Source organism: Heliconius melpomene, chromosome 20 (assembly GCF_056956725.1).
Source record: "Heliconius melpomene rosina isolate 202511_hmr_F chromosome 20, ASM5695672v1, whole genome shotgun sequence".
Lineage (NCBI taxonomy): Eukaryota > Metazoa > Arthropoda > Insecta > Lepidoptera > Nymphalidae > Heliconius > Heliconius melpomene.
The window spans coordinates 13703842-13731588 of record NC_140408.1 but is presented as its reverse complement, the minus strand read 5'-3'; the positions used below and the strand labels follow the sequence as shown (position 1 = coordinate 13731588).

General features: G+C 32.4%; 1 protein-coding gene across 3 annotated transcripts in view; it reads right to left on the bottom strand.

Moving 5' to 3' along the window:
- The window catches only part of LOC146528118 (P protein-like), a 31439-nt gene extending 8071 nt beyond the window's left edge, over positions 1-23368 (bottom strand). The window contains exons 1-8 of one of the 3 annotated variants that reach the window (XM_085204579.1): positions 23117-23368; positions 13079-13409; positions 6451-6622; positions 6121-6157; positions 5003-5138; positions 3960-4132; positions 3493-3738; positions 291-494 (exon numbers count right to left, since the gene is read on the bottom strand). In XM_085204579.1, the coding sequence (XP_085060705.1) occupies positions 291-494; positions 3493-3738; positions 3960-4132; positions 5003-5138; positions 6121-6157; positions 6451-6622; positions 13079-13280 (1170 nt within the window). In that variant the 5' untranslated portion in view covers positions 13281-13409; positions 23117-23368. The remainder of the gene's footprint in view (positions 1-290; positions 495-3492; positions 3739-3959; positions 4133-5002; positions 5139-6120; positions 6158-6450; positions 6623-13078; positions 13410-23116) is intronic. The other 2 variants (XM_085204580.1, XM_085204581.1) reach the window with 2 other exon arrangements.
- Between the last annotated feature and the right edge of the window lie 4379 nt (positions 23369-27747).

Here is a 27747-nt window from a genome sequence, read left to right as displayed (position 1 = left end):
CTTTTCTCTATTTTTAAGGGTTCTGTACCCAATGGGTAAAATTGGACCCCATCATTATGACTACGTATGTCGGTCCGTCTGACATAAAGGCTATCCCATATATGCATATATGCGGGCGAAGCCGCGTTTGGATCGCTAGTACAATTAATGTTATAATATGTTATAACATTATAAAATATATAAAATAACTTTGTCTTCATTTAGTATTTATAAACAGCAAAACATGTTTTGAACCTATGACTACAAAACATCCTTTTCAGATACAGATACAGACATATAAAAAAACTTACCTCAAAAGTGAATACAGCCAAGAAATCAAACATTCCAGTTTCAGCCATGATGGCCACCAGTATCATCATGCTGAACAACAGCAGCAGGGTTTCCACGTCCAGCCAGGAGACAAGCTGGGGTATGGAAGGTCTTTCACCAACTAACGAGAGTACTGCTAGCGATGCTGTTGAGATGAGGATAGCTGCCATGGTACGGTTTATGACCTGAAATAATCAAATTTGCCTTTAAAATATTAATTATTACTTCGAAAATAATTTTTTTAACAAACAGATCTATTCGATGATTTTTTTGTCCTATCTGTTTAGAACAAGAGGATACTTTTTATCTTTTTACTGTTACTCCAAGATACTTTCTACTTATTTTAATTAAAAATCTCATATTATTTCAATCGAGTCAATGTAAAAAAAAAACAATCACATTATAAAATAACATAATCATACAAACAGATAGTAGGAAACAAAAGATTAGAATAATATTGACATGCAACAAGTCATTTAAAATATTCTAGAACTATTTTTAGTTGCATAATTTGCATAAATTACGTTCATAGCTTTGCGTCTCATACTAGCAAATATAAAGTAAAGTAGACTTTAACATTTTTATTATTTTCCTTAACGTTTGTGATGAATGAATGAACGATGAATAATGTGAGCTACAAAGTTTGATTGTAAACGCGACGGTGTTGGGTTCGGTTCTCAGGCGGGGGAAAGAATGAGTTTAATTTCCTCGCTGCGGGAACAAGTTTCATCACTCAAAACACAGAGACTGTAACATTGGGTGGAGCCTGTGGCTCACATATGTATGCACCATTACCACGTAGCTATCCCTATATATATTATATAACTAACATATTACAATCATTCCGTATGCCGTCATCAATCACTCGTTGATCGTTAATGTGAAAACCTATAAATAATTATAGTAATTAAATACTTGTCTATCTATATAATATTGTTTAAGAAAAGATAGTTTCAGGATTTTCTTCAAGCTGTAGGATAAATTTTGCAAATTTTGGAAGAGGTTAACGATTTTAACCAAACCATCAATTTAAAGTTATGGTTTGCTACTACCCAAATTGTCCACTTTCATCTTTCTTTCATTCTTCTTCTGTAACACCCACGTTTCGCTGCCGTATAACATCTTCGACACCAACACTGCATTGCAGCAATATATCTTTCCACGTCCATATCGTATATAGATACCGTCTCTACTAAACATACTTCCCAAATATATCACTTCATTTTCTTGTTCTAATATTGTTTACCGTGATCTTGCGTTCCCTCTTTTCTTAATATCCTTCAAATATCAAACTAAATCTTTATCTCCTTTATAATTCCTGTTATATATATAAGGCCAGGCGTGGCGCAGCAGAAATATAAACGCAACAGATTATGGGTTTGAATCTCGCTCGAGAATATGGAATATTTAATGTGTTCATTTCTTCGGTCTAGTGCTTGCAAAGCGCGGCGTTGAGTTGCGCGACTCAGCATAAAATGCCTCCAGAAAGCGGCAGGAAATGGGGAGAGGAGTGTCTTAGCCTACCCTGCTACATACGGGATATAATGTTAAGTAGAGAGTGGTTTCATCTAAGTAGGTGTTAAGTAGGTGTAGAAGTATTTTTATCGTTAGGTGCGTAGTATTTTATAAGAAGCTAACAATACCACTTTATAATGGTTTATATCGCTTTATGTCAATTAAATTTGATATGCTTGATATATGCAAATATTATTTGTATAAAAGACGAAATAAACTATACGAGTAATTTTACACAATGTCGCATAATCCTGGGCCCCCTCTGCCTACCCTTCTTTATAAGGGATACAACTGGAAATTTTATTAATTTTCAATTTTTACCCAATCCAATCTTAAAAGATGACATACGGATGCATCCGTGTAAATAACAACGATAAAACAATAATTAATATTTAATGTACTTTTAATCTCGACCTTTGACCTTGTTTAGCTAAGCGATGGTACTTTCCTGGTGCTTTACGACTAATTAACCACTATTAATATTACACCGTCGTAGCGCAGTGGAAGAGTGTCAGACAGTGAACAGTGTAAGATAATTTCCACGACATTCCCCTGAGTGAGAATGAAAATAACTGTTATCGAGTTCACAACAAGATGCTACTCACTGCGATGGTCTCTACATCGCTTCTGAAACCGTCAAATGCGGAATATATAAAGCGGTTTCCACAAAACATAATTATTCTTTGCATACAAAGACATTATTAAAATTATTTCAGTAATATTTTAAAATAAATTTAAATTGGTTATTTTATGACTATTAATTTCAAGCTCAGTAAATTTAACTTATTTACTAAGTATGAAATATAACACTAAATTATTATTTTAGCTATACCGCATATAGCAGGGTGACAGAGGGAACCTCTTACTAAGATACTCTGTTCCTCACTCATCGACTAATTTTAGAGACATTGAGTGTTGAATGGCGGAATATAACGCCGCGCTACTAAAGCAAAGAAATGAAAATAAGTCATTCTCCCCAAGTTGGAATCGAACCTGCGGAATCGAGCCGATGCGTTAACACTTAGACGGCCTACTATACTTACTATATTTAAATATCTAAAACAATACGTATACGACACTACACGTGTAGTTCGATAAGAATCATATAGACGGAATTAAACAAATAACCATTTTAAACTAATTTTAAACCTTATTAAAGGAGAAACTAAGTCGATTTTGATTAAACTTTGATAGAAATGTTATCATTAGTTCAATTAGTAATGTTTAATCCTTTATTATATGTCAATTTTAATACATTTCCTAACCTTTGTGTGTATAGTTGTATATACTTCTCAATTAGTAAGAAGATGTACTATTTTAATATATTTTAGTATTAAAACTAACGCGCCTTATCGCGAAAAGCGGTGCGTGGGGATCAGAGTGTTTTAAATCTAGGTTCCCTCTACCTTGCTATAGGCAGGATTTTGAAGGTTTTCCTATCCTCTCACTGTTTCCTTTTTTTAAGGCAGTTTCTCGCATATAGCGTTATTCACTCTTCACTATATTTTCGAGACATCGTGTATTGAGTGGTGGAACTCAACGCCGCACTTTGTCTTATTACCACGAATGAAAATAATTCATTAATTTCGTTTCCAGTAACACAATATGCCTCAGTCGACCTCTGCCTCTTCGCTCTGTATCTCTAAAAAAAACCAAAATGAAACTTACCTCAAAAATAATCAGCACATACAGCCCACACAGCAGTACGCACGCGTACAAAACACCAATTTTCACATTTAACGGATTCACCGTATACCTAATGGTGAATGGCGCACTCTCATTGGCCGTCGCGCTGATACGTAGCGAATAGCCATTGGTCGAGTTAGTTTTTATATCCAACATGGCGGTCCGGGATTCCCCTTGTGTGAAATCTAAGTTGGTGTTTTGTAGGAGAATGGTGCAAGGCTCGGATGTCTGAAAAACATATTGATTTAATAATATTTTTTTACTTTCAGCAGTCTTAATGGGAACGGAGTGTCTTAATATTCAGTTCCCAGGTTCCCTTTACCTACCCAGCTATGTGTGAGATACAACGTAATGCTAAAAAGCGTCCACAGTCGCAGGCTTGTGCCCTTGTGCAATTCTTCGATGTTTTTGGAGAGATTGAGATCGAGATCGAATGAATAAATACTTACCGTCATATTATCATCCAGCTGATCTAGCGACCATGTCTCCAGCCATATATCCATTTTTCTATACTGCTCCGAAACAGATGCGTTCAGTTTTTTTTCTGCTTGTTCACTCAGAAACGGGCCAGATATCTTCACGCGCACGGACAATTGTGAATCCGATATATTTAATGGGTAACCTGTGAAATATTTTCAAAATTTAGAGTAAATTAGCTTACATGTTAAAGTGCTTCTCATTTGAACGCTTTAAACGCTTTACGCTGAATTGGAGCATTACAAGTTGACTGACGGAACTCTAGCGCGGGGTTGTGTTCCGCCAGTTAACATGTAATGCACCAATTCAGCCTAGGAAAGAAGTGTATTAATGGGAATGGAGTGTCTTAAAACAGAGTTATTAGGATCCCTCTGCTTACCCTCCTAAGCTTTGCTATATGCTATGAAAAAAGAAGTAAATTTGTAATCATTATTTGTCTGATTTCTAGTACTAACTCTGCATTTTGCATATGAGTCATATTTCAACTACAGATTATTATTAGTAACAGTTAAAATACACGGTTAAAAATAACCTAACATTACAACATATGTATTATATTTACATTCTGCACGCTCGGTGGTCAGGTCATTCACCGAAGACCTCGCGTTACCTAGACTTAGTGCCTAGGTCTTGATAGGTTTCATTTTGTTGTTTACTTAATGCTACTATTAGAATACAATTTCAGTGTTCACTTGACAAATAGAAAATTGTGATATAATTTAAATATTTGGTTATTATTTCCGTTTTGGGGATTAAAAGTATATGTTATGTTTAAAAACTAATATGAAATTATCTTTTATCTTTTTCTAAGCTTCACGATATATCCCGCACAAAGCAGGGTAGACAGAGGGAAACTGGAAACCTTGTGTTAACACACTCCGTTTCCATTGAGACAATTTCATTCCACATTTACCATCGAATTCTAAATATTATCAGAGGGAGGAAATGAAAATATTAATAATTTAATTTCCTCCAGTGGGAATTGTGGTCCTAGTTAAAATAGGCTCCAACTTACTTTTAATTTCTCCGGGATTCACAGACGAGATTCTAACAATTTCTTCCTTTTCATTGTACATCATAAAAATGAGAGTGAAAAATATCCAGCAGGCAAGTAGGAGAGTCATCTTCACGTAATACCTGGCTCTAGCCATCTGATGGGCAAGAAAAAAGATTATTTTTATTATTAAGAATAAATATCCTACTAATCCACTTTCACGCAAAAACTACTGAACGGATTTAGATGAAACTTTTCAGTAATGTAACTTATACATCAGAATAACACACTCGTAATTACAGGCTATTCATATGCAATTTATCTTAACATTTTCTATGATCTCACTGTAATATATCAATAAGCTTAAGCGGGCGAAGCAGTGATTGGGTTGCTGGTTATTAATAAATAAGAAAAGGAAAAATATTATTGTGGGTTGTGGGTTCAATTCTCACTCAGCGAAATTATTGTACTTTAATTATTTTAATTTCTCTCATTTAATACATAATGTCCTTAATTAGGTTGTATATTTTTATACTAAGGTACGTATTAGAAGCTGTCGTAGCCCAGTGGCACAAGTGTTTGACTGTAAATGCGTCGGTTATGGGTCCGATTCCCGCTCGGGAATATAAAATATTTAATTAATATATTCATTTTGTCATTAATATTGTCATTAATATATTCATTCTGGTAACGAGACAAAGCACCGCTTTATGTTTCGTCCCTTAACACGCAATGCCTCAGAAATAGAGAGAAACTAATGAACGGAAATGTGAAGTCTTTTAATTTAAGACTCTTCGTTCTCATTAAAATACTTCTGTTCCTCACTTTCCGCCTTACCAGAATAACTGTAGGCATTGCGTCGTTGGCGGGATAATCGATTCCACGACCTGTCCCGTTTCCCTACACCACGATTGGCCTCTATTAGATAGCATTAGTACGTGTATTGTATTTGGTAATTTAACGAGAACTTATCTGAAACTGACTATGCAATCTGCCTGTTATCTTATCAGACGGATTAATTTTTACCTTCAATATTCATTAAGTACCTGTTATTTTCATCAAAATAATCGTAAAATGCAAGATAATAATTATAAAAATAACGTGTTAAAATATAATACGAGTAATAATGAAATAGGTACCTTGCTTTGATTTTTGGGTGCCAAATCATTTTCCTTGCTGTAACAATGTGAAATAACATTAATAATTTTGTAATAAATTAATAACCGATTTAATCGTAATGAAAACTACGTAGGTATTATTAAGCAAAACTGTCGTATCATTTAAAAAAAATGTTCGTCAAAATTGCTAAGGATAACTGTTTCATTAATTAGAAAACGATATTACTATTAGAAAACGAAAGTTATATAGATAAGTAAATTAATAATTATGTAGTTTAAGCGGACAAAGCCGCGAGAGGAATGCTAAATATATAAAATAAATGCATACTATAAAAAATAAACAAAATTTACCTATCTTTCGAAGGACTATGTATTTCAACACCTTCAAGTTTCCCATCGATGCTTGGAGCTTCTTCCACTCTGTTATTGTTCAAATGCGGCGCTGATTTCACTAAAGGTAGCCTCTTCGATTCCGGTGTCGAACCATTTTTGAGTTTTAGTGGTATGTTCTCTTGTTTGCTTGCTAGAATTGAAAAAATGTTTTAGTTTGTATAAATATTCTATTCAAATTGTATAAAGACTTTCTTTTAATCCAAAAAATTATATAAGCTAAATCTAAATCCTTAATTGATTGATTTTGTGATTAACATGTAAAATGTTGAACGCAACGGGAAACAAGTTCGCACCGCTTGCCACTTTCCTCCAGATTCTGGAGGCATTGCGTGTTGAGTGGCCGAATTCAACGCCACGGTTTGCCACGACACCAGAGTGCAGAAAATGAAAATATTAATATACCATTTCCTGGGGATCGTTCTTAAAGGGAATCGAACCCATAACCAGTAGCGTTTACGCACACACTTGTGCCCCTACGCCACGACCAACCTCTACATAATAAATCCCGTTGAAATAAATTCTTAATTGTACGAAAATTTCCATAAATCTTTTTAATTATACAATTTAAACAATATAAATATAATCTATATCTAACGTCTATGATAATTAACATATTTTATTTAAGAAGATAAGAAATAATAACGAATTAGAGAATGGCTAAGCAAATAAAAATAATGTTACGTTTAAAAGATAAAAAAAACTAAGTCAGCCTGACTAAACTAAAACTAGATATTAGTCAATAGAGGCACAGTGCAGCGTCTGGCTGAAAACGTGACCGTTGTCGCTTCGATTCCCACTTGGGGGAAGTGAATTATTTTCATTTCCTATGAATACGGCGTTGAGTTCTATCACTCAAGATATAATATCTGAAAAATTGGGCAGAAACTTGGAAACGTGTTGTTTTAATACCATATTCAAGTTAAGCTAAATAATATAACTTTAAGTGCTTACTCGTCTACTGCAAATAGCGAAATAGATATAATGATGTAGCCTACAAAGTGCGGCGTTAAGTTCCGCCACTCAACACACAGTGCCGCTAGGATTCGGCAAAATGTGGTGAACGGAAGTTCTCACACTAGGTTATCAGGTACTACCCTGCTATGTGGTATAAATATTTATATATCAGTAATATTCTTACTATCCAATATCAACACCTATAAATATAAATATATATTTTTGGGATTTATTTCAATATTTTTTTCCATGACATACCATAAAAGAACCAAGGCTTATGGTGTTTAAACTGACACTATCATGTGACAGAAAATCCTAGTAAAATATTCTCTATATACATATATGTACATAAGTACCAGTAAATATTTGTTTTACTTTTTATCGCCTACTTTTGACACCTATTTTTAAGGTAATGACAAACAAACAAACATACATACATATCTGGGTAATATATATTTAATTAGGCATTACAAGGACGTTGCCTAAAATGTATATGTGTAGATGGAGTTACCATCCAAGTTAATTTCTCACGAGTTGCCTACTATTTATATGATAAAAAAAAGAATTAGCTTCACGTTGTCTCTTGCAGGGTAAGCAGAGGGAACCTAGAACCTAAGACTATATTTTTGAAAACAAGCCAACCGATATGTTTTTTTTTCTATCTGGTCCTCTATGCATCTTTTTTGAGGCACGGGTTTCGGGGAGTCCGGGAGCTTTTTCTACGCAACGCGACGTTTGTGAGTTCGATTTCCACTCCAAGAGATAAATAATTTTTATTTTACCACGACAAAATGCGACACTAAATTCACACACTATAAATATAAAATGGAGAATATAAAAAGTAAATGTATTTATTAATACATAAGATCTTATTTACACGTATATTTCTTTGCATTCGTTCGCATGTGACCCCGCTCCGATGGGATGAGCTTAATGCTATTTTAAAACCGGTTCGATCCAGTTTGTCGCATACGTTGCTTACTAGTTATATGCTGTGGGTTTCGTGGTTTTTTTTTTATTTATCATTAAATATTTTCATTTTCTTGGTCTGGTAACGAGGCAAAGCCCGGCGTTGAGTTCCGCAACCAAAGTCTAAAGTTCGGCGACAAGTGCTTAACGGAAGTGACTTAATAGGTTGATATTAAGTGTTTTAACACTACGTTCCTAGATTCCCTTTGTGTTCTCTATCCTGTTATGTGCGGAATGCAGCGCGTAACTAAAAAAATGTATATTGTCCAGAATAGGCAAAAATAACTTAACGTTAAAACACTTCATTCTCCTTTTTTTGGTTATTTAGATTTGGGGCTGCCGTGGCCCTTTGGTACATAGTCTATATGTAAACGTCGCGTTGTGAGTTTGACTACCACACGAGGGAACGTATTGGCAATGCAGCGTTGAGTTCCACCACTCAACACACAATGCCTCACAAAATTGGGCGGTGCGTGGGGAATGAAATGTCGAAATACTAGGATCCCTCTGCCTAGCTTCCTAAACACAGATGAGGTTTCCAGATAGACAGACAAAAAAACTGTGTAATCGTATTGCAATATTGGCTAAAGCGCTTGGACAGTATCCAAGAAGTGCCAATTCAAATTACGCTTCTTTCGTAATTTTTATACTAACAATGACAACTGTTCAAATGTATTCTAAATTCTAATACTAAATATGTTTTTCTTAGTTTCATAAATTTACCCTAGGAGAGTGGCCAGAGTAATTTGGTGTTAGGAATTTCAGCTCAATTTAGACATGGTGGAAAGTGGAGAACGGAGTATTTTAACACTAGAGAACTGGTACTTTGAATAATCACTGGTTTGAATTAACGAGAGCCGACTGTATTAACATTTTAATACGCTACAAAATTCAATTCTAAATATAGCTAGCTCTCTTATAAGTGCGCTGCATGTGCTTGGATGAGCATCAAAAATATGAAAAAGAAAACAACATCTTGATACTCACGTGTGAGTTTAGAAATTATATTTAGGAAAATGTACTAAAGATAGCAGCTTCACGCTAGGAGGGTATATAGGAGAGTAGGCAGAGTGGGAAAATGAAATTACAATTCAATCACTTGAATGGAAACGAGGTCACAACCATTTGGTTGGTGAAACGTTGGATTTCCGAAAGGCTTATCCAACACTAAAATATTTATTTTTATTTATAAGCGGTAATTTAAGAGTAAACGTGCATTCATCCAAACAAACTCCTCAGCCAGTAATTGTAAGGCTCTCGAGTGATTAATGATTATAGTATGCGGAATGATTGTAATATGTAAGATAAATAATATAACAGCATAAAATAATATTACATTTATATATATTAAAAGGACAAGATTTTTGTTTACTTTTATACTTTTTTTTATTATTACATCTTTGTGGCGTTGAGTTCCGTCACTTAGCACACAATATCTTAAATACAAACGGAATGCGGAGATACGAGTGTTATGACACTATAATGTCGAGCTATGAGAGCTTTCTCTTGCTATATATAACAGATATGTGAACCTAAACAAGAAGAATAATGGGAACGGAGTGTTTTAACAATGAGTGGGGGACAAAGTGTGAAGCTAAAAATAATTAATATATAAAAAAATATTTATATTAATATATAAAAAAGGAAAATAAATAAAATTACGTTATTTTTAATATCCTCAATAAATAATTAATAAAATAACAAATTATTTATTAATTACCATATGAAATACTTTTGTGTAAAAACGATAAAAGGTAAATCCCACTTACGTGCTAATTATTTGAAATAAGGTCATAAAATAACATACCATATATGCATGTATTTAAATTAAGTTTTTGACGTAAAGCATATTCTATAAGGTCTATAGCTTAAAACTGGAGATTTAGTTTGGTTGAACGAGTTAATCTCGTGAAATAATAATTCTTGTTTTTAATTTTACAATGTACCCCGCACAAAGGAGAGCAGTCAGAGGGAACCTGTAAGCATATTCTGTAGATACTTCCGTTCCTCACTTTCCGTCGAATTCTGGAGGTTTCGAATTCTGGTCGAAAACACGCAATGTTTTATTATAAATAATTAATCATCCCCCCAAGTGGGAATCGAACCCCCAACCTTCGCACTTACAATAAAGCACTTGTGCCACGACGGCCTTTATACGACTATTTCCAATAGATAATAAACAAGACAGACAAAACCGCGAGCAAGAACAATACCTATAAATACTTACACCGTTGCAAATGACTCGAAACCAGTTTAAACCGGTTGGCTATAATGCAAGTTGACTTGCATCGACATAATGAGATATATTATACCAACATATAAAAATATACTATGTTTATAATACGTTCGAAGGGAAAGAGCGTAAAAGCTTTAGTAAATGCTTATATGTTGCTGTGCACTACAGATAACTTACGAAAAAGCATGAAGAGGCCCAGGAGTGGACGAGGGGAGAGAACTATGCAGAGATGCTAGCGTTTTGTCTGATTTTCCGTTGTGTCTGATTCTCGCATAAAAGGGAATGATGACATTTCAAATAATTTATTTCCCCAATCGGTTACGACAGAGCGCGGCGTTGAGTTCCACTTCCACCACGTAAGACAGAAGAAGGAATATATCGAAATTGGGCAAAAAGTAAAGAATTGAATGTCCTAGCACTTGGTTTTTTATTATGCCTACTTTTTATTACTACAAGAATGATCGAAATAAGAAAGATAATATGTAGAAATATAAAAAATAAACAATTAAATATCAAATGCATTTAATTAAAACAAACACATTATCCTCTTCTGGTCGAGTGCCAGTCGGTTATTAAAAAAATACTCTACAACAGACGTTGAGTCACACTCGATCTAAAATTAATTCAAGGTTAATATTATTTGTAAATAAAGCAGTGTATTTATATGAGTGATAGGGTTTTTATTCACATAATTAATTTATTTAATGCATTTAAGAGAGCATTGGGTTAATAAGGACCTTCGGAAGGAGGAGAATTTCTGCCTGTAAATGATGATGATCAGATGGTTCGATCCTCAATCTGGCAAATGTTTTATTTAATATTATTATTATTTCACGACAATGGTAAGGCACGCGCGGCGTTGAGTTTCGCCTGTCATCTCCTGTGTCTCTGACTTGGGATTTTGGATATTGGGAGGAATGAGGTCCTCCTCCAGCCTAACTCTATTGACGATCATTTTTAGTTTCACGTAGTATTTCGCATATATGTAGCAGAATAGGGAGAAGGATCCTAATGCTAAGACACTCCCCAATTTTTATTATTTTTAATATATTAGTGTATTGATGGAAAAATACTTGTTTTTACTATATACAAACACAGACACTAATTACAATGAGGCGTCGTGGCGCAGTGGCGCAAGCGTGTGTACTAACTGCGATGGTTGTGAGTTTATTTCCTTCTCGGGGGATTCAACTATTTCATTTTCACGATAATCGAACCTTATACCTTTAATATAAACAAATATATAAATAAATAATTGTGACCTTAGCACTGACATACTTTTTTTATTACTTTATTATTATATTAAGGTTGTCACGAATACTAAATTTTGACGCAAAAGGTACAATATATCGCTTAATACAATATATCATAATTAATCTGTTTGTTTGTATTGTTCTACATTAGGTTCAATAAATTTTGTTAAAATATTTTTTTTTTGTTATAATAAATTAAAAAGAAAGATATATTAGGTACACTAAGAAAAAGTTTTAAGCAAATTAAATTTTATTTTCATTTTGAATCCCACATATGGTAGTCTAACCTACCGTTCACACTCTCCGTTACCCACGCACTGCTCAGTTTTTGACACGATGAGTTGAGTGTTTTATGCCGTAACTCAAACACGCGTTTTGTCTAGTTAGTTGTAATAGGAAATGAACCCACAACCTGCCGCGTCTTTACTCTGGCCTCAATTATTTTTAATGAGACGAAAAAACGATGCTATAGGACTTCTATATTAAATATAAATTTTTCTTATAATTTGAAGTAAACACAGGTTAAAACACTAGTTTTATAAAGTAAAGGCTGTCACGAACGTAATTTAATTTATAGCATTGTTAGGAGTTTATCTTTTAAGTTCAAATAACGTGTTTTGTTTCTATAATGAAATAACAAAATATGAAAAATATAGTGATGTTTCATTATAATTGTCACTGCTATGTGCGGGATACAGCGTGAAGCAGCAGTAAAATAGTAGTAATTTTAGAATCAAAGGGAATAAAATAATTACAAATACTGAATTCTAGTGTCTGACTTTGGTTCGCCCAATATAAGGTGAAGCTATTATAACAATTTCCAAGTAGGTATCTACCCAATTCTACAAAAGGAGGTATTGTTTTTCTCAAGTTCATACAAATTATCGTATACCAAAGTACCTTTGATTCTCACCTATTGTAACTTAAATTTAAATTTTTCTATAATACAATGTCTTATATGAACATATTTTAGTTTACCTGCTAATTATATCCTTGAGGCCACGTGCGATAGTAGGTGAACCGCGTACGACTATAAACGGAATGATTATAGGTTCGACTCCCATTCGAAGAAAAGAAATATTTGATATTTTCTCGCTCTGGTACGAGGCACGACTATCCACTAAAATTGTTTAATTTAAAATCAATCTTTCAATATAAGAAATGTAGAACTTACCAATTTCCTTTTCATAGCATTTCTGGAACGGTTCCAATTCCGGATCATACTTGATCTTCTTGGGTAACTTCAGCCATACCTGTAGAGCTTCGGCTGTCAGTTCTCCTGTAGACACCAAGGAATACTGGCTCCTACTCAGCTCAGGAGATGGAGGTTTCGACCCACCAGTCCATTCTTTCACTCTTTTAACAAATTTATCCATTTTAGTCCGAAATTCAATATAAAATAAGTTCACGACATTTGTTCAGACACTGATGTTTGATTGACAGTAAATTATTAAATACTCTTTTTGATAGAATTTTTTTGATAATAGTAGCCTTAAGGTTGGTCGCTATTAAAAAATCATTAGACTATGTAATTATGTTTAAATTATAACGATTCGTCATTTTTGTATATAAGAAAAAAATATAATTTTATGGATAATTTTATCCATCCGTTTGTATTTAGAGGTCGAGAGATACTGATGGCGTATTAATTTCTTTTCTTTAATTACTAAGTTATTTTAAAGGAGTTTTTTTTAGATTTTGTATGTATTTTAGTAATTTAATAATGTTCATAAGCCCAAGTTATAAAATGTAAAGAAAAATTAATAAGTATAATATGAAAATGAGACCATCGCATCGTGGCGCCGTGGTAACAAGAGAAAGCGCAGCAAGGAGACGATTTTCGGGGAGTTCCCGAATAGGGGCTATCGACTAGTGATAGTAGGCTATGCATACACAAATACTTCAATATAATCATTCCCCCAGTTGAGGAATTGAACTGAGAATCATCGCTTTTACAGTCTACTGCGACATGAAGACCTTTATCTACAAGTTTATTTATAAAAAGTGCACGTGTGACAACACTACAGCGCAGCTATATTCAACAAACAAACAGTAAACGCAATTACTAGGCTTTATACTGTTTACTACAATTTTCAATGAAGTAACAAATATTTGTAGAACGTCAATTTATCTATTTTTTTATAACTCTATTGTCGTTGCGTATTACGTCAAAGTTGGAGAGTTCGATTTGTTTTTCTCTTGTTATTTTATTTCGCTTAAGTAAATATGGATATGATTTCTATATGTAATATATATTTAAGTATTAATTTAAAAAAAATAAACTGACTTCAAATGACTGTCTTAGGCAGTAGGTACTCGTAGGTTTATTGTAGAAATATAATTCATTATACTTGTAGAAATGCGTGTATGTCATTATCTCACAAACTACTGAATCGATTTTGATGAAACTTGGATTATTCTCTAAGTTACAATATACTTTTTTTAATTCAAGTATTATCATCTCAGTAAAACGTTTATGTCAAGAAATTTGTGGACACACTTACATAACTTATGAAATTTAACACATGTACCTACTTTGCCTACAAAATTAAATGAAGTCGGCGGAAAGTGAGGAACGGAAATATCTTAATGGGAATGGAGTATCTTAACACTAGGTTTCCCGGTTCCCTCTGTCTACTCTGCTATAAACGGGATAAAGCGTGAAAAATTATAAGCTTTAAGTCATATCTTACCGAAATTCAGATACGTCCATTTTATATAACTTACATAAAATGGTTATTTCATATGTAAAACAAAAGTTTTAAATTATAATAATTTTCAAGAGAAAACTATAATAATTTAATATTAATATTAAATCATAATAGTTTGCAAGAGAAAACTATAATTACTATAACTATAATTTTTTTCATTAGCTTTTAAAAAGATGAACAATAAAATGAAATTATATAATTGTGACAAACTATTTTAAAAACTTGTGTCGTATGGCCATCATCCGGCTGTATATGCGACAGATGTGGGTTCGATTCCTACTCGGAGAAATTAAATATTTTTCGTTTCCTCGCCTGGTAACAACACAACAATAATATCTCGAAAAGTATGTGGACACGGAAACGGAATGTTTTAACACTAGGTTCCCTCTGCCTACTGTGCTCTACGTACTTAAAAATATTTATATTTAAATAATATTCAAAGACCAAAATAAATACTACTCTAAAAATATAAAATAAATGTTTAAGTGTTTAGTCACTACACTTTTTATTTACATTATATTTTGATTTTAGTACATAATTTTTTTACTCAATGCAAACTTTATAAACTTGAAAGTATTACAAGGTATGAAAGAAATACATATCCAGTGGAAAATCCAGTTTCTACTAGAGAAAAGTCAACCTAAGGTGAAAATAATGAAAGTACTGTACTGTAAGCTACAATTTTGATACTATATGTTATTTTTATTTTTACAGTTTCACAATTTTTGCTCGCAATGCGGGATAAACAGAGGGAACCTAGTGTTAAGATAAAACGCTTCTCAATTACCACTCCACACTTTGTAGAGATGTTCCGTGTTGAGTGACGGAACTCAACTAATTTATGTAGAAATTAAACTCTGCTATTTCTATGTAGAAATGAAAATAGACAGTAAACGGTCCTTGCACCACTTTTCACCGAATTCCCGAGCCATTGCGTGTTGAGTAGCGTAACTAAACGCCGCACTTTGCCTTGTTACCAGAGCGAGAAAATGAAAATATTAAATAATTCATTCCCCCAAATGGGAATCGAACCCACAACGATTGCTTGTGCCTTGCGCCACAACGGACTCGATTTTTAATAATAAGTTATCAAATATCAAATAATTACGTACAACCACGTTACGAACTAACGACGCGAGAAATATATTTGAAATTATGATTGTTTTATAAAGATACGTTGTTGAAATTTAACAAGTGTGGTGGTTTTTTTTTAGTTTTTTTATAATACTATGTTACATATAATAGACTTGTTTGACTAGAAGCGACATTTGTTAGTTCGATTACCACCTGGGAAAATAATTATATTTATTTTTTTCATTTCCCTCAATTAACCGAAAAGTGGGGAACGGAGTGTCTCATTGTAACTAATAAATGTGTGTAAATCTGGTCGTCACTTGAGGACATCACAATAATAGACAATAACTCATTCTCCCGTGTAGGAATTGAACCCACAACCTTTTTCCGCTAAACCACGACGGTTCTCCGGGAGTCATTTCTGCTAGAACAGCTAAAAAGAACTTAAAATTTCCAAATACCTCCACAGATTATTTCGTCCACAATTTCTTATCTTCATCTTCAACAAATATAAAAAACTATTATCACAATTTTTTATAAGAAAATATGAAAAAAAGAGACCGACTCTAGATACAAACAAATAAGAACTGAAAAAAGTACAGTAAAAATAATATACAGTCCTTCAATACCAGTCTAGTCTAGACTATACCTAACAGAGTCAACTTTATAATCTTATAATTATATTAGATCTTACTAATATTATGTATGTGATAGTTCGTGAGGATGGATGTTTGTTGTACTTTCACATAAAAACTACTAAAGAGATTTAGATGAAACTTTACAGTGATAACTTGATAAGAATGACACAAACTACAATATAGTAAACATTTTGTATAATATGGGTGTAATAAGTTTAAGCAGGCGAAGCCGCGAGTCAATCGCTAGTATATATACGCTATATAATCACTAGTATATTATGCTATAAATACCGATATAAAAACAATGAAATTAACTAGTTTTAGTTGGTATATAATGTAATTGTTCTACGGTCACCATTGATAACTGTAATACGTAACTTAAAAACGTCATTTTTATTTCAGTAAAAAAAACTGTAAAAATGTAAAGGTGTTATTTGTACTTATTCATACTAAAAATGTGTCTATCATTGATTACACGAATTGCAAAAGGCGGCGTTGAGTTCCGCCACTTACGTAAAATACAATCTCTTGAAAATTGAGGCAAGCGCGGGGAAAATGTCGAAAATTCGTTTATTTCTAAATAAATGGAAAGATAACTTAATTTTAAGACATTTTCTCCGCTTCTCTCCCGAATTTTATAATCTGTGTCGAGAGTTCACTTTTCCAGAGCTCAAATTATACGGTGCGTGGTGATCGGCTAGTATTGTCACTAATTTCCCTATTTGCGGGTAGATATTAAAACCGATGAAAATGTATGAGCAATGCATAAACCTAAATATCTACTTTATGTATGAAATGAAATACAATTATATTTTTTTTAGATAACGTATAAAAATTGAACGCAGCTACGTTCAAAATTTCTATAAGTATATTTCTAAAATAGTATGCTATGTCAAAAACTATAAATTTATTGGATTATGGATTATTTCTGTTATATACCTATAAATTTTATTATTTTCAGAGTTTCTACTATATTTATACTGTAATTTTTTATTTCTTGTCAAATTTGTCCATGCATTTCAATCTCACATTTCAATTATTTTAGACCGGCGTTAAGTTCCGCCACTCCACACGCAATGCCTTGAAAAATTCGACGGAAAGTGGAGAACGGAGTGTCTTAAGTCTTAACACTAGGTTCCCCCTGGCACCCTACCGTATGCGGGATACAGCGTGAAGCTGGATTATTCTATAATTTTCCGTCCTTTCTTTCATATACTCGTAGATATGTATGTATACATTATATCATTAGTCGTGGGTTCAATACAAGCTCAAACAAATAGGGCATTACTGAATAAAACATGTACTAACTTCGTGTTTAACATTATAATAACAAATCTGGAGTAACAATAGCATTACGAGGAATGTATAATGCAAGTATTACTAGCAACCGACCATAATTGCAATACCTCTTTTTGATTTGTAGAGTAAAATTGGAGGGGGTCTGAAAGTAGCGCGATGCTTGTAGGTTTGAGTCCCACTGGGGCAATATATTTTTTAGTTTCAAGCTGTACCCCGCATATAGCAGGCTAGGCAGAGGTAACGTGGTAACATAGTGTTAACCTTGTTCTCCAATAAAGACACTTCTGTTCCCCACTTTCCGCTGAATTGGCAAGGGCAAGGAAAATAGTGGAATTCGTTGCCGCGGCCGTAAGTAGGAATCGAACTCACAACCGTTGCGTTTATAATCGCAGACTTATTACGCCGCGAAACGATTTAAAAAAAAAATGAACTAATAATCATCGCTTTTAATCAGATTATTTACAACTGCGCCATAACTGACTTGTTTTGATCAAATATTGTATAAATGGAATATTGTAGTCAATTTTCTAAGAAATAAATATATTTAAAATTCATTTAATTCTCTAAATTATTCATATAACAATTAAATAAGAAACACGCAGCTAATTACTTAGAATGATTCGTTTCAATTCAATTTATTGAGACGTAGAAATGGCAATGGAATTTTTGCATATTGTATTTTCGTTAATTTAGATGTTTATTTTTTCTATGATGAAGATTTTTTATTAAAATTAACTTGATACCTCCTCGGTCTTGACAGACGAACATACAGACAAATAGACGGCCCCTTCTTTACGGTTCTGAACCTCGAAAGGAAAAAAACGGATCCCTTATTAGGATCCCTTTGTTGTCCATCTAATGTTAAGATCGCGTCGATGTACCAATCTCAAATTAATAACAAATATTTAGGTCTGTGGTCCCCCTAAAAGCACATAAAAATCAAGCTTTTAAATCAATACAATCAAAAGATTCCTTGATATCAAACGTTTATGCATTGATTTTGCATTTTGTATGAAATTCATCGCATAATGAAAAACTTATGAATTTGGCAAGTGAGAACTTTCGGTACAAATAGAGGGAAAAATCCAAAAAGTAAAATAAGATGTATATGAAATTTATATTTGTAGTTCGTTTCATACAAAATGAGTGCATACGCCAAACTTAAGTTTATCAGCTTTTATAAATTGTACTTCTCGTTGACATTCTGAAAGTGGTAGGGAGCCATCGGAATTTCTATAAACGTAAACAAAAGAAAGAATTATGACCTATATAATTATTATATGAGGATGAATCACAAACCACAATGCATCGCGTCGGTAAGCGTTAAGTACCAAAGTTTGTTTTGACATACTAAATTTTTTTCCTTATTATTTTTTATTTTGCTATGTTTGAAACGTTTAATTTTTGTCGGATGTGGTTTCTTATTTAAGTTATTATTGTATGAAAATTTGTTAATTTTATATCTTAGGTATTTAAGTCTTTGTATTTGAAGTTACTTACGACCACGTTCAGTCAATTATATGTATATTTTAACGTAACGTAACGTGCCTGTTGTGAGTTCGATCCCCACTCGAGGAAATTAATTATTATTTATGAATAGTTTCACTTCTTCGCTCTGGCACCGGGAAAGGCGGAAAGTGGGAAACGAAGTGTCTACACGGAGTGACTTTAGGTTCCCTCTGCCTACCCTGCTGTATACCGGAAGCTGATTCATATTTTTACAATATAATTTACATGTAACAAAAGAGATAAAAAGAATTTTAACCTCGTGACAGAGATATAAAACATACAAAGTAATTTACGATCCTAAAGTATATAAGTAGATATAAACCTACACAAACTTATAAATAAGTATAACACATACATTTATTGGAAATATATAAAACGTTATAACCTTTTTACCTCAGAACTTCCAGAAATACAGCTTTACGCCATCCATACACGGTAGAAATTCCTACCGTACGAACGAAACGCTTTGAGGCTACATTCTTTATCCGCACTGCGAGAGATTGGAACTCACTGCCGGCAACTGTATTTCCTCTGACATACAATGTAGGGGTTTTCAAAGAAAGGGTGAATAGGTATCTTCTAGGCAAGCGTGCACCACCGTAGACCGCATCAACACTCACCAGACTTGATGCGGTCAAACGCAAGCCTATTCCATATAAAAAAAAAAAAAAAAAAAAAAAAAAACGGTGTAATACGAGTTTAAAATAATTAAAGAAAACAAAATTACACGTATTAAATATAATTAGCAAGTTAGTAGAGTTAGTTAGTTGGGCAGTAGTGGCGCAGAGGCAGGAACAGGTTGTGGATTCAATTCCCACTCGAGAAAATATTTAATATTTTCATTTCCACGACGAATCAAGACGACGAGTGCGACGTTGAGTTTCACCACTCATCACGCAACGCCTCCAGAATTTACCAGAAAGTGGAAAACGGAAATGTCTTAATGAGAACGGGGTGTCTTAACAGTCAGTTCATAGGCAGGCAAAAGTCAAGTGGACTACAAGTGGCCCGGGCTCAAATACTGGTGTTCAAAATTTAAATAATAACAAACTTCCAAACGACGTGGTTAACTTATCACTGAACAAATTTAAAAAAGTGGTAAAGCACAGGCTCTGCCAAAAAGCATATTACTCTGTTCAAGATTATGTTCGCGATAAACATGTTTGGAAATGAGTTGCTCTATTTCTAAGTTAAAATTGTTAATTGTAATTGTAATTTGTAACAAATATTGGCAGTTAAAAAGAGTGGCCATGAGTTTCTTTGCCTGGATCTTCTCATGAGCTCAACTATTTGAACGGGTTTTTTTGAAGTCAAAATTGCACATTTTTTTGATTATTTTGTTTTTAAATTTTGTCTACTTTTATGACATGTCCAAGTTAATGTTAAGCATTTTTATGGAATAAAGATATTTTGACTTTGACTTTGAAATCCGTAAATTTATATACAAAAATACCAGAGTACCGTACGGGATTTAGTCTATACTTGGACTACGCTAATATAATAATCAGTCTTGTTATACTCGCTGCCCTGTTGTAGCACTAATCACTATATCTATTAGTGAAAACTGCATTTAAATCCGCTGCGTAGTTTAAAAGACTTGTCTGGCATTGTTTCACAAGTTTTACCTGCGGCCACGGATGTATTAATAGAGGGGAGGCCGGGCCAAAATTTAAAGCAAAATGGGGAAAGGAATGTTTTAATACTAGGTTCCATCTGCCTACCCTGCTGTGTGCGGGTTACAGCGTGAAGCTAATTTAATTATTTATTTTTTAAACTGTACCACTTTATAATATTTATAATGTATCTTATCTTATAATGTTTAAAAGTATTAACTATATAAGGTACTTATGTAAAAATAGGTTAAAATGTATTCAAAATAGTAGTTTTGTCCTTGTTACAATTCTATCTAGCACTATGTATTATATTATCATTAAATATTATCATTAAACAAGTTAACGATGACGTTCATTTACATTTTACATAATGACAGATCATTCATTCATTAAATGATAATAATTATAGTGGGTAACTGGCGGAATTACTTGACGTCGGTCGTGTTGTTTGTTACTTTACAATATCTTTTAATTATATTAATTATAAAAGTGCAGGGCAGAGAGAACCTAGTGCTAAGACACTCCACTTTCCACTTTCCGCCGAATTGTGCCTTGATACCAAAGCGAAGAAATATGCACCGGGTAAAGTGCGTCGTTGAGTTCCGCCTCTCAAAACGTAATGCCTCCAGAAATTGGTGGAAGAGAAAGAGAACGGTCTATTAATTGGAAAAAAGTGTGTTAACCCTAGGTTCCCACATTCCCTTTGCCTACCCGGCTATATACTTGATATAGCGTGAAGCTAATAACACGTGTTTTAAAAGATATTTTTGATGAAGTACAATTAGCGGAAAATGCAACGTAACCAAAAGAGCTTACAATTCGACCTTATATATAGTTTTTTATTAATTAATCTAGGAAATTGATATTGCGTTGCGTAGGGGATGGAGTGTCTCAACACTATGTTCCCTCCACCTACTTTGTTATCAATCGTATACTAACGAAAAACGGCTAAAAAATAAAAAGTAAAATTTGTCAATAAACATACAATCAAATTTGCGTTTTCCATATATAATTTCACACAGACAAAACATTTATCAATATATAATATATAAATAGTACATACACTGTAATAAATCTAGAATGCTAGATAAAACTTACCAAGCGACGTTTACTTTGTCAATAATTTATAGTTTCACAATTAACGCGGAGTTAAGTTCCGCTTTGGATGATTGGAAGAGTTTCAATGCAAGTGGAAGCAGCGTAATATTTCAAATAGGGATTACAATATAGATATTTTGGATATTATTTGTATATGTATCCTCGCAAAAATCTGAAACTATTAAAAATTTTTGATTTAGTCCTAAAAAATCCTTAAAAGGCGGGCAAAATTAGGTATTAAAGTCGCTAGTGAGATATCAAATGAAAGGGCCCTGGGGAAGCTAAGCCTGAATTTCAGAAAAAGCTCGAGACCTTTAATCTTCGTACTGAACTTGATTTTTGTTTATAATTGTAGTTTATTTTTACTGTTAATTTTTTTTCTGCTTATTATTTCCGTCCCACACTTCAGAATAGCCAGAGGAAACCTAGTATCAACACATTCCGTTCCGCAGTTTCTACAGATTGACTGTAGGAACTTAACGCCGCATTCTGACAATTTATTCAACATAAAACATCTTATATAATAAACACTTCCTTAATCCGTTCTCCCGAATTTCCGCCGAATTCTGGAAACATTGCATGTTGAGTGACGGAACTCAACGCCGCTAATTTATATTCAAAATATTTTATTTACTATAAATACAATGTTAGCTTTAATACTATTTTTAATAGCTTTCACAAGGTGCCAACTTTTCAGACGGTTTTAACGACGCACTAAACTAAATGTACATACTGGTACGTGAGAAAACGGTGAGATTATTGAAAAAGAAATTAGAGTAAATATAATCAATCATTTTAATATATTTCATTTGCATTTGTTTCTTTTTAGTTAAGTAAGTTATATAACATAATATTATCATACTACTATTATAACAAATGTGAATGTAATAACGTTTGTTACGCCTTCACGCCAAAACTACTTAACCGATTATCATGAATCTTTGTATACTTATTCTGGACATGTTAGAATGGATTACTTCATTTTATTATTATTTTTTAAAATTACCTATGATATTTTGGCTACAATATAGTTTTTTTGGCATAAAATTTAAGCGAGCGTAGCCGCCTAGGGTGAATTGCATAAATTATAATTTTCAATGCTCTGGTGATAAAGACAACGCGCGGCGCTGAGTTTCGCTATTCAAGATACACTGTGGAAATTAGGTGGAAAAAAAGAATGTTTTGACATTAATCTCTCATCGAGCAAGAATAAGATTAGCAGCTTAATTAAATCAAAAAAATATATAATAAAAAATCTAATTAGGTTTACCACTTTTTGTTCTTTAATGCACTTGTTTTTTTTTTGCAATATTGCAATTATCACAAACTACTATTTAATAAAAAATTCTATCAAAGAATATTATTAAAATTGTCATTTATCTGAATTTAATATCGAACATCACTTCAAACATAAAAAAGAAAGTCGCGCGTGATTGTCAAACTTTTCCCGCCTTTTCCAAATGTCAATGTCTTTTGACAACTTTTTTTTAAAAGTGCAAGCGTTCGCTCGCTACGGCCAAAGGCGCGATACTGAGAGCGGAAAGGAAGGTTTTTTATCAAACACGTTATCAATGTTGCGTTATGTTGTTGGTCTTGGCTTGTTTATTTTTTTTCTGTTATTTACTTTTTTTTCATGTGTGTTGTTTTTTATGTGTCAAAGGTAAACTTGACCTATTTGATGCTTTAGTTTTTATATTTTTAATATGATTTTCGATTTGATTACTTTTATTTGTCCCGCTTCGATAGGTACAGCGCGGCATTATTTTGCGACCTAATTTTGTTTTGAATATTTCGAAAATTTCGTGGAAATCGGAACTGCTCTTATGAGTACCTACCTATTCATTTTAAAATGTTGTAGTTATTTATTCTAATATATCATTAAAATCACGTATTAGTGAAAGGACAAAGATCAAAGAACTTATAAAGGGCTATGTATAAAACAAGATGGCGGCGCACGCACTCTTGCGTCAGTGAAATAAAACAATAAAAATTTTAAATGTACCTATTTGTGTTAGTTTAAGTATAAGTAGGTACTATTTAACCGAATTCAAAAAGGAGGAGTTTCTCAATTCGGTTGGTATATTTTTTATTTATAGGTTTTATGGAAGACTTCAATATTGTATATAATATTTTAATATCTATACTAATATAATAAAGCGGAAGAGTTTGTTTGTTTGTTTGTTTGTTTGTTTGTTTGTTTGTTTGAACGCTAAGATCTCTGGATCTACTGGTTCGATTTACATTGTTTTTGTTTTGTATGAAAGCTGCATTCATCAGAAGTGCTATAGGCTATATAACATTACATTACACATATATACTAATATATTTTAAAGTACTTTCTAATTTGACATGCAATTTATTCTGCCATGTTAATAACAACCGTCGCGTCGCTACGCAACCGTTACCGCGACATTTGAATATTCATCCTTATGAAGTTTGATAAATAATTAAGAAGATGTCACTGATTCGAAATGACTTAGCCTTCGAGCGGCATAGTATGAGTATGTCCGACGCGAAAATATTCTTATAGTTCAAGCAGGCGTAGCCGCGTCCGGGTCCACTAGTATTGTATATGGCAAAAGGGCAATGAATTGTTTGTGACCTAATAATATAATGCGATTTATCCCGCATACACAATATATTATAATAAAAAAAATACCATAAACTTTTTTTCTAGTTATTTTTCTGTAAAGGTGTTTTAACTTTTTTTATAAAAAGAAAATTGGGATGGCCAACAGACGATTATGGAGTGGGCTTAGTCCATCCTTCCCTTGTAGATTAGAGAGTGAGGAGAACGGATTACGGATTATAAATTACCGATTAGAGATTGGGGATAAGGGATAAAGGTTTACAAAGAACAGATTACGGCTCCCCTTCCTTTTCCTATGTACTCGTATACAATAAAGTCTTGACGTAGAGATTCTTTACCTACCCCACATGAAGAGGATGACATTTATTAAATAAGAAAATTATCTACCTGTTGAGATTCATTTAAAAATAATTATTTTTAACTATAATCCTTACAATATTTTATAAATATTTGCTTATTTGCCAAAGTATTTGATAGCGCATGCAGTTTATTTAGTGTTATGATAATTTTGTTTGTTTGCTTTGTTGAAGAAAACTAAACTTAATTTAAACTGATTTTTGTATCTATATATAAAATTTAGATCAAATAACGTAATTTAGACCATACTCGGTATTAAGTTTCGCAACTATGATATTATCGATCGATTATCGATGTCGATATTATGAAAACTATAACTAAAATATTTTTTAATAGGTTCCTGAGTTTAGCACATTCAACCAAACATATTCTTCAGCTAACTAATAATATTAATACGACTATTAGTTTAAATATATAAATATAACGTACTAACGACTATAATTAACATTATAATTAAATTATAAATTAGTTTAATCGAGAAAATAGACAACTTAATAACTGTATAAGTTTAATGATTTATGATATAACAGTTATAATATAGAAGGAAATACTCTTGCTTTATCTGTGTCTTTGTAAATTCATATAGGCTTTCCTAAGGTATCTTAGATATTAATTTTTTGCTGAACTAGTACTAACTGTATATGCTAGTTGCCAAATTTCATGATTCTAGGTCGACCGGAAGTTAAGGTACTTCCGGTTGACCTGTTAATTTTGATTCTTATAGTGTCGAAATCGGCATAATTTATAATTATAATCAATAACGATGATTGTAATATTAAGTTTGTTTTATTATTATTATAATAATTAAAAGTATTAATTAGGCAAAATAATCAATTATAATTAACTATTACTTATTAATAGTTGAGGCTATCTTGTCACAGTGCAACGGGACAAAATTTGACAATAAACGCGATGGTCATTGGTTTGATCCCAACACCCATCTGTGGGGTGGGCACATTTAATGTTTCGATCCCCCCACCCCACACGCATATAACGTATTCTGTACGTAGCAGGCTAGGTAGGAAAAATAAAAAAAATGAAAATAACCAATTCTCATAATTGCACTTCAAAATTTTTTTAAATTGTAAAATTTTATATAGAAAAACATTTTGATAACAGAAAAAACCGAGAACTCTCACTAGTCTCAGTAATTTAAATCCCCAACGACTTTGAAGCGTCATTTGATTCAACTGCGAAAGAAAAATATTGACTTATTACATTACAGTATCATAACTGTTAGTTTTACAAATCCTATTGAAGATATTCTGACAAACATTGCCATAATATGACAAATTTCAAGGGAACACGCGTGTGTATGTATGTATAGGCTTAATGCAAAAAGGCCTAACAAATAAAAATAAAAAAAAAAATTTCACTCTGTGTCACCTACTCTCATTGGGCTCCGTTTTAAATACTGATTTCGATACGTTACCCTAATAATATATATAGCCTAATAATATGCCTTTCGTATAATATCATTATTTTTTAAGTATCGGCTTATACATCTTGGAAATAACATCAAAATAAAAATAATTAAAAAAAAACTAAATTTTAAAAAAATCTTTCAGGGGCGAAAAAAAATTACTAGTGATTTTATTAAAGAAATAATTTTAAAAACTACTAGTATTTATGTAAAATACTCTTTAAAAGTTTCATAATGCTAGCTTAGTGACAACTTGTTAAAAAATGCTATAAGCTATATTATTCTAAAGTTTCATCTGTTCAATCTGTTCAGTACTTTTTGAGTTAAAATGGAACATATGTCCAACCGCACAAACTTTCACATTTATAATATCAGTAGAATTACATGTTACTTTAATTAATAGATATTGACAAAAATAAATAACTATTATATTTGACTAAAATTTTGCGAATTTTTCATTCAATCATTTTCATTCATGTAATTTTAGCTGTACATTCTGGCACCTGAAAATATATTCTTAGCAAAAGTGTATATTAACAACTCGAAAGTGTTGCTAATATAATCTCCTAAGTAAAGCAACATAGTGACTCAAATAGGTCCTTTAAATAATAACAATCGGTTTTAGACATAATTTACGTTTTTTTCGTATTATAGGGAACCTAGTTTGAATATACTCCGTTCTCCATTTTTCAATTAATTTCCAAACATTGCGGAGAAATAAAAATAATTGTCTATCAGTGCGGGATAACGAAAATAAATGTAATATAATTATTTCCCCATGTGGGGTTTGATTCTCACTTGGATGATTGAATTTTTTTTATTTTTCTGATAACATGATAAAGCATAGTCTTGACATAGCCTCCCTCTGCCTTTCCTGCTATATGCAAGATACAGTTTGACAATAAAAAATGAAAAACTAAAATTACTTACGAACTTCCAATATAAAAATTTCTTCCAAGTCTTCCACTCCGTCTCAAACTTCCCCGTATCCAGTATTTCTTCGTGGATTTTTCTATACAACTTCTGTATAATGGTCCAATAAAATGAGGCTTTTCGCATATTTCTTTATTAATTTTCATTATCTACTTGCAATTAAAAAAAAATATTTTTTTTCAGTAATTTTTATATTTTTTCACATAAAGTATAAGCTTAATTAGAATTTAAACACAAAGATTTATTTTCTATTTTTATTCAAGTCTTTATAAAAATAGTGAACTGAAAAGATACCAAATTAAATATATATTTATATATATATATATATATATATATATATATTTAAAATATATTTATAGAACATTTATATAACTTTATCACCTCAAACGTTCACAAATTATAATCGAATTCGACACACTTATGACTTAAATACAAATTTGCAATTAAAAAAAATAGCGAGGTTATATATAAAACTGTGCTATTGTTCCCGAGTATAAACAGTCTGTCTGTACAGTGTACGTTAAAATAATAACAAACGTATGAAGTAAAGCGATATCGTAGACGCGATGGTTACAGGTTCCATTACCATTCGATGGAT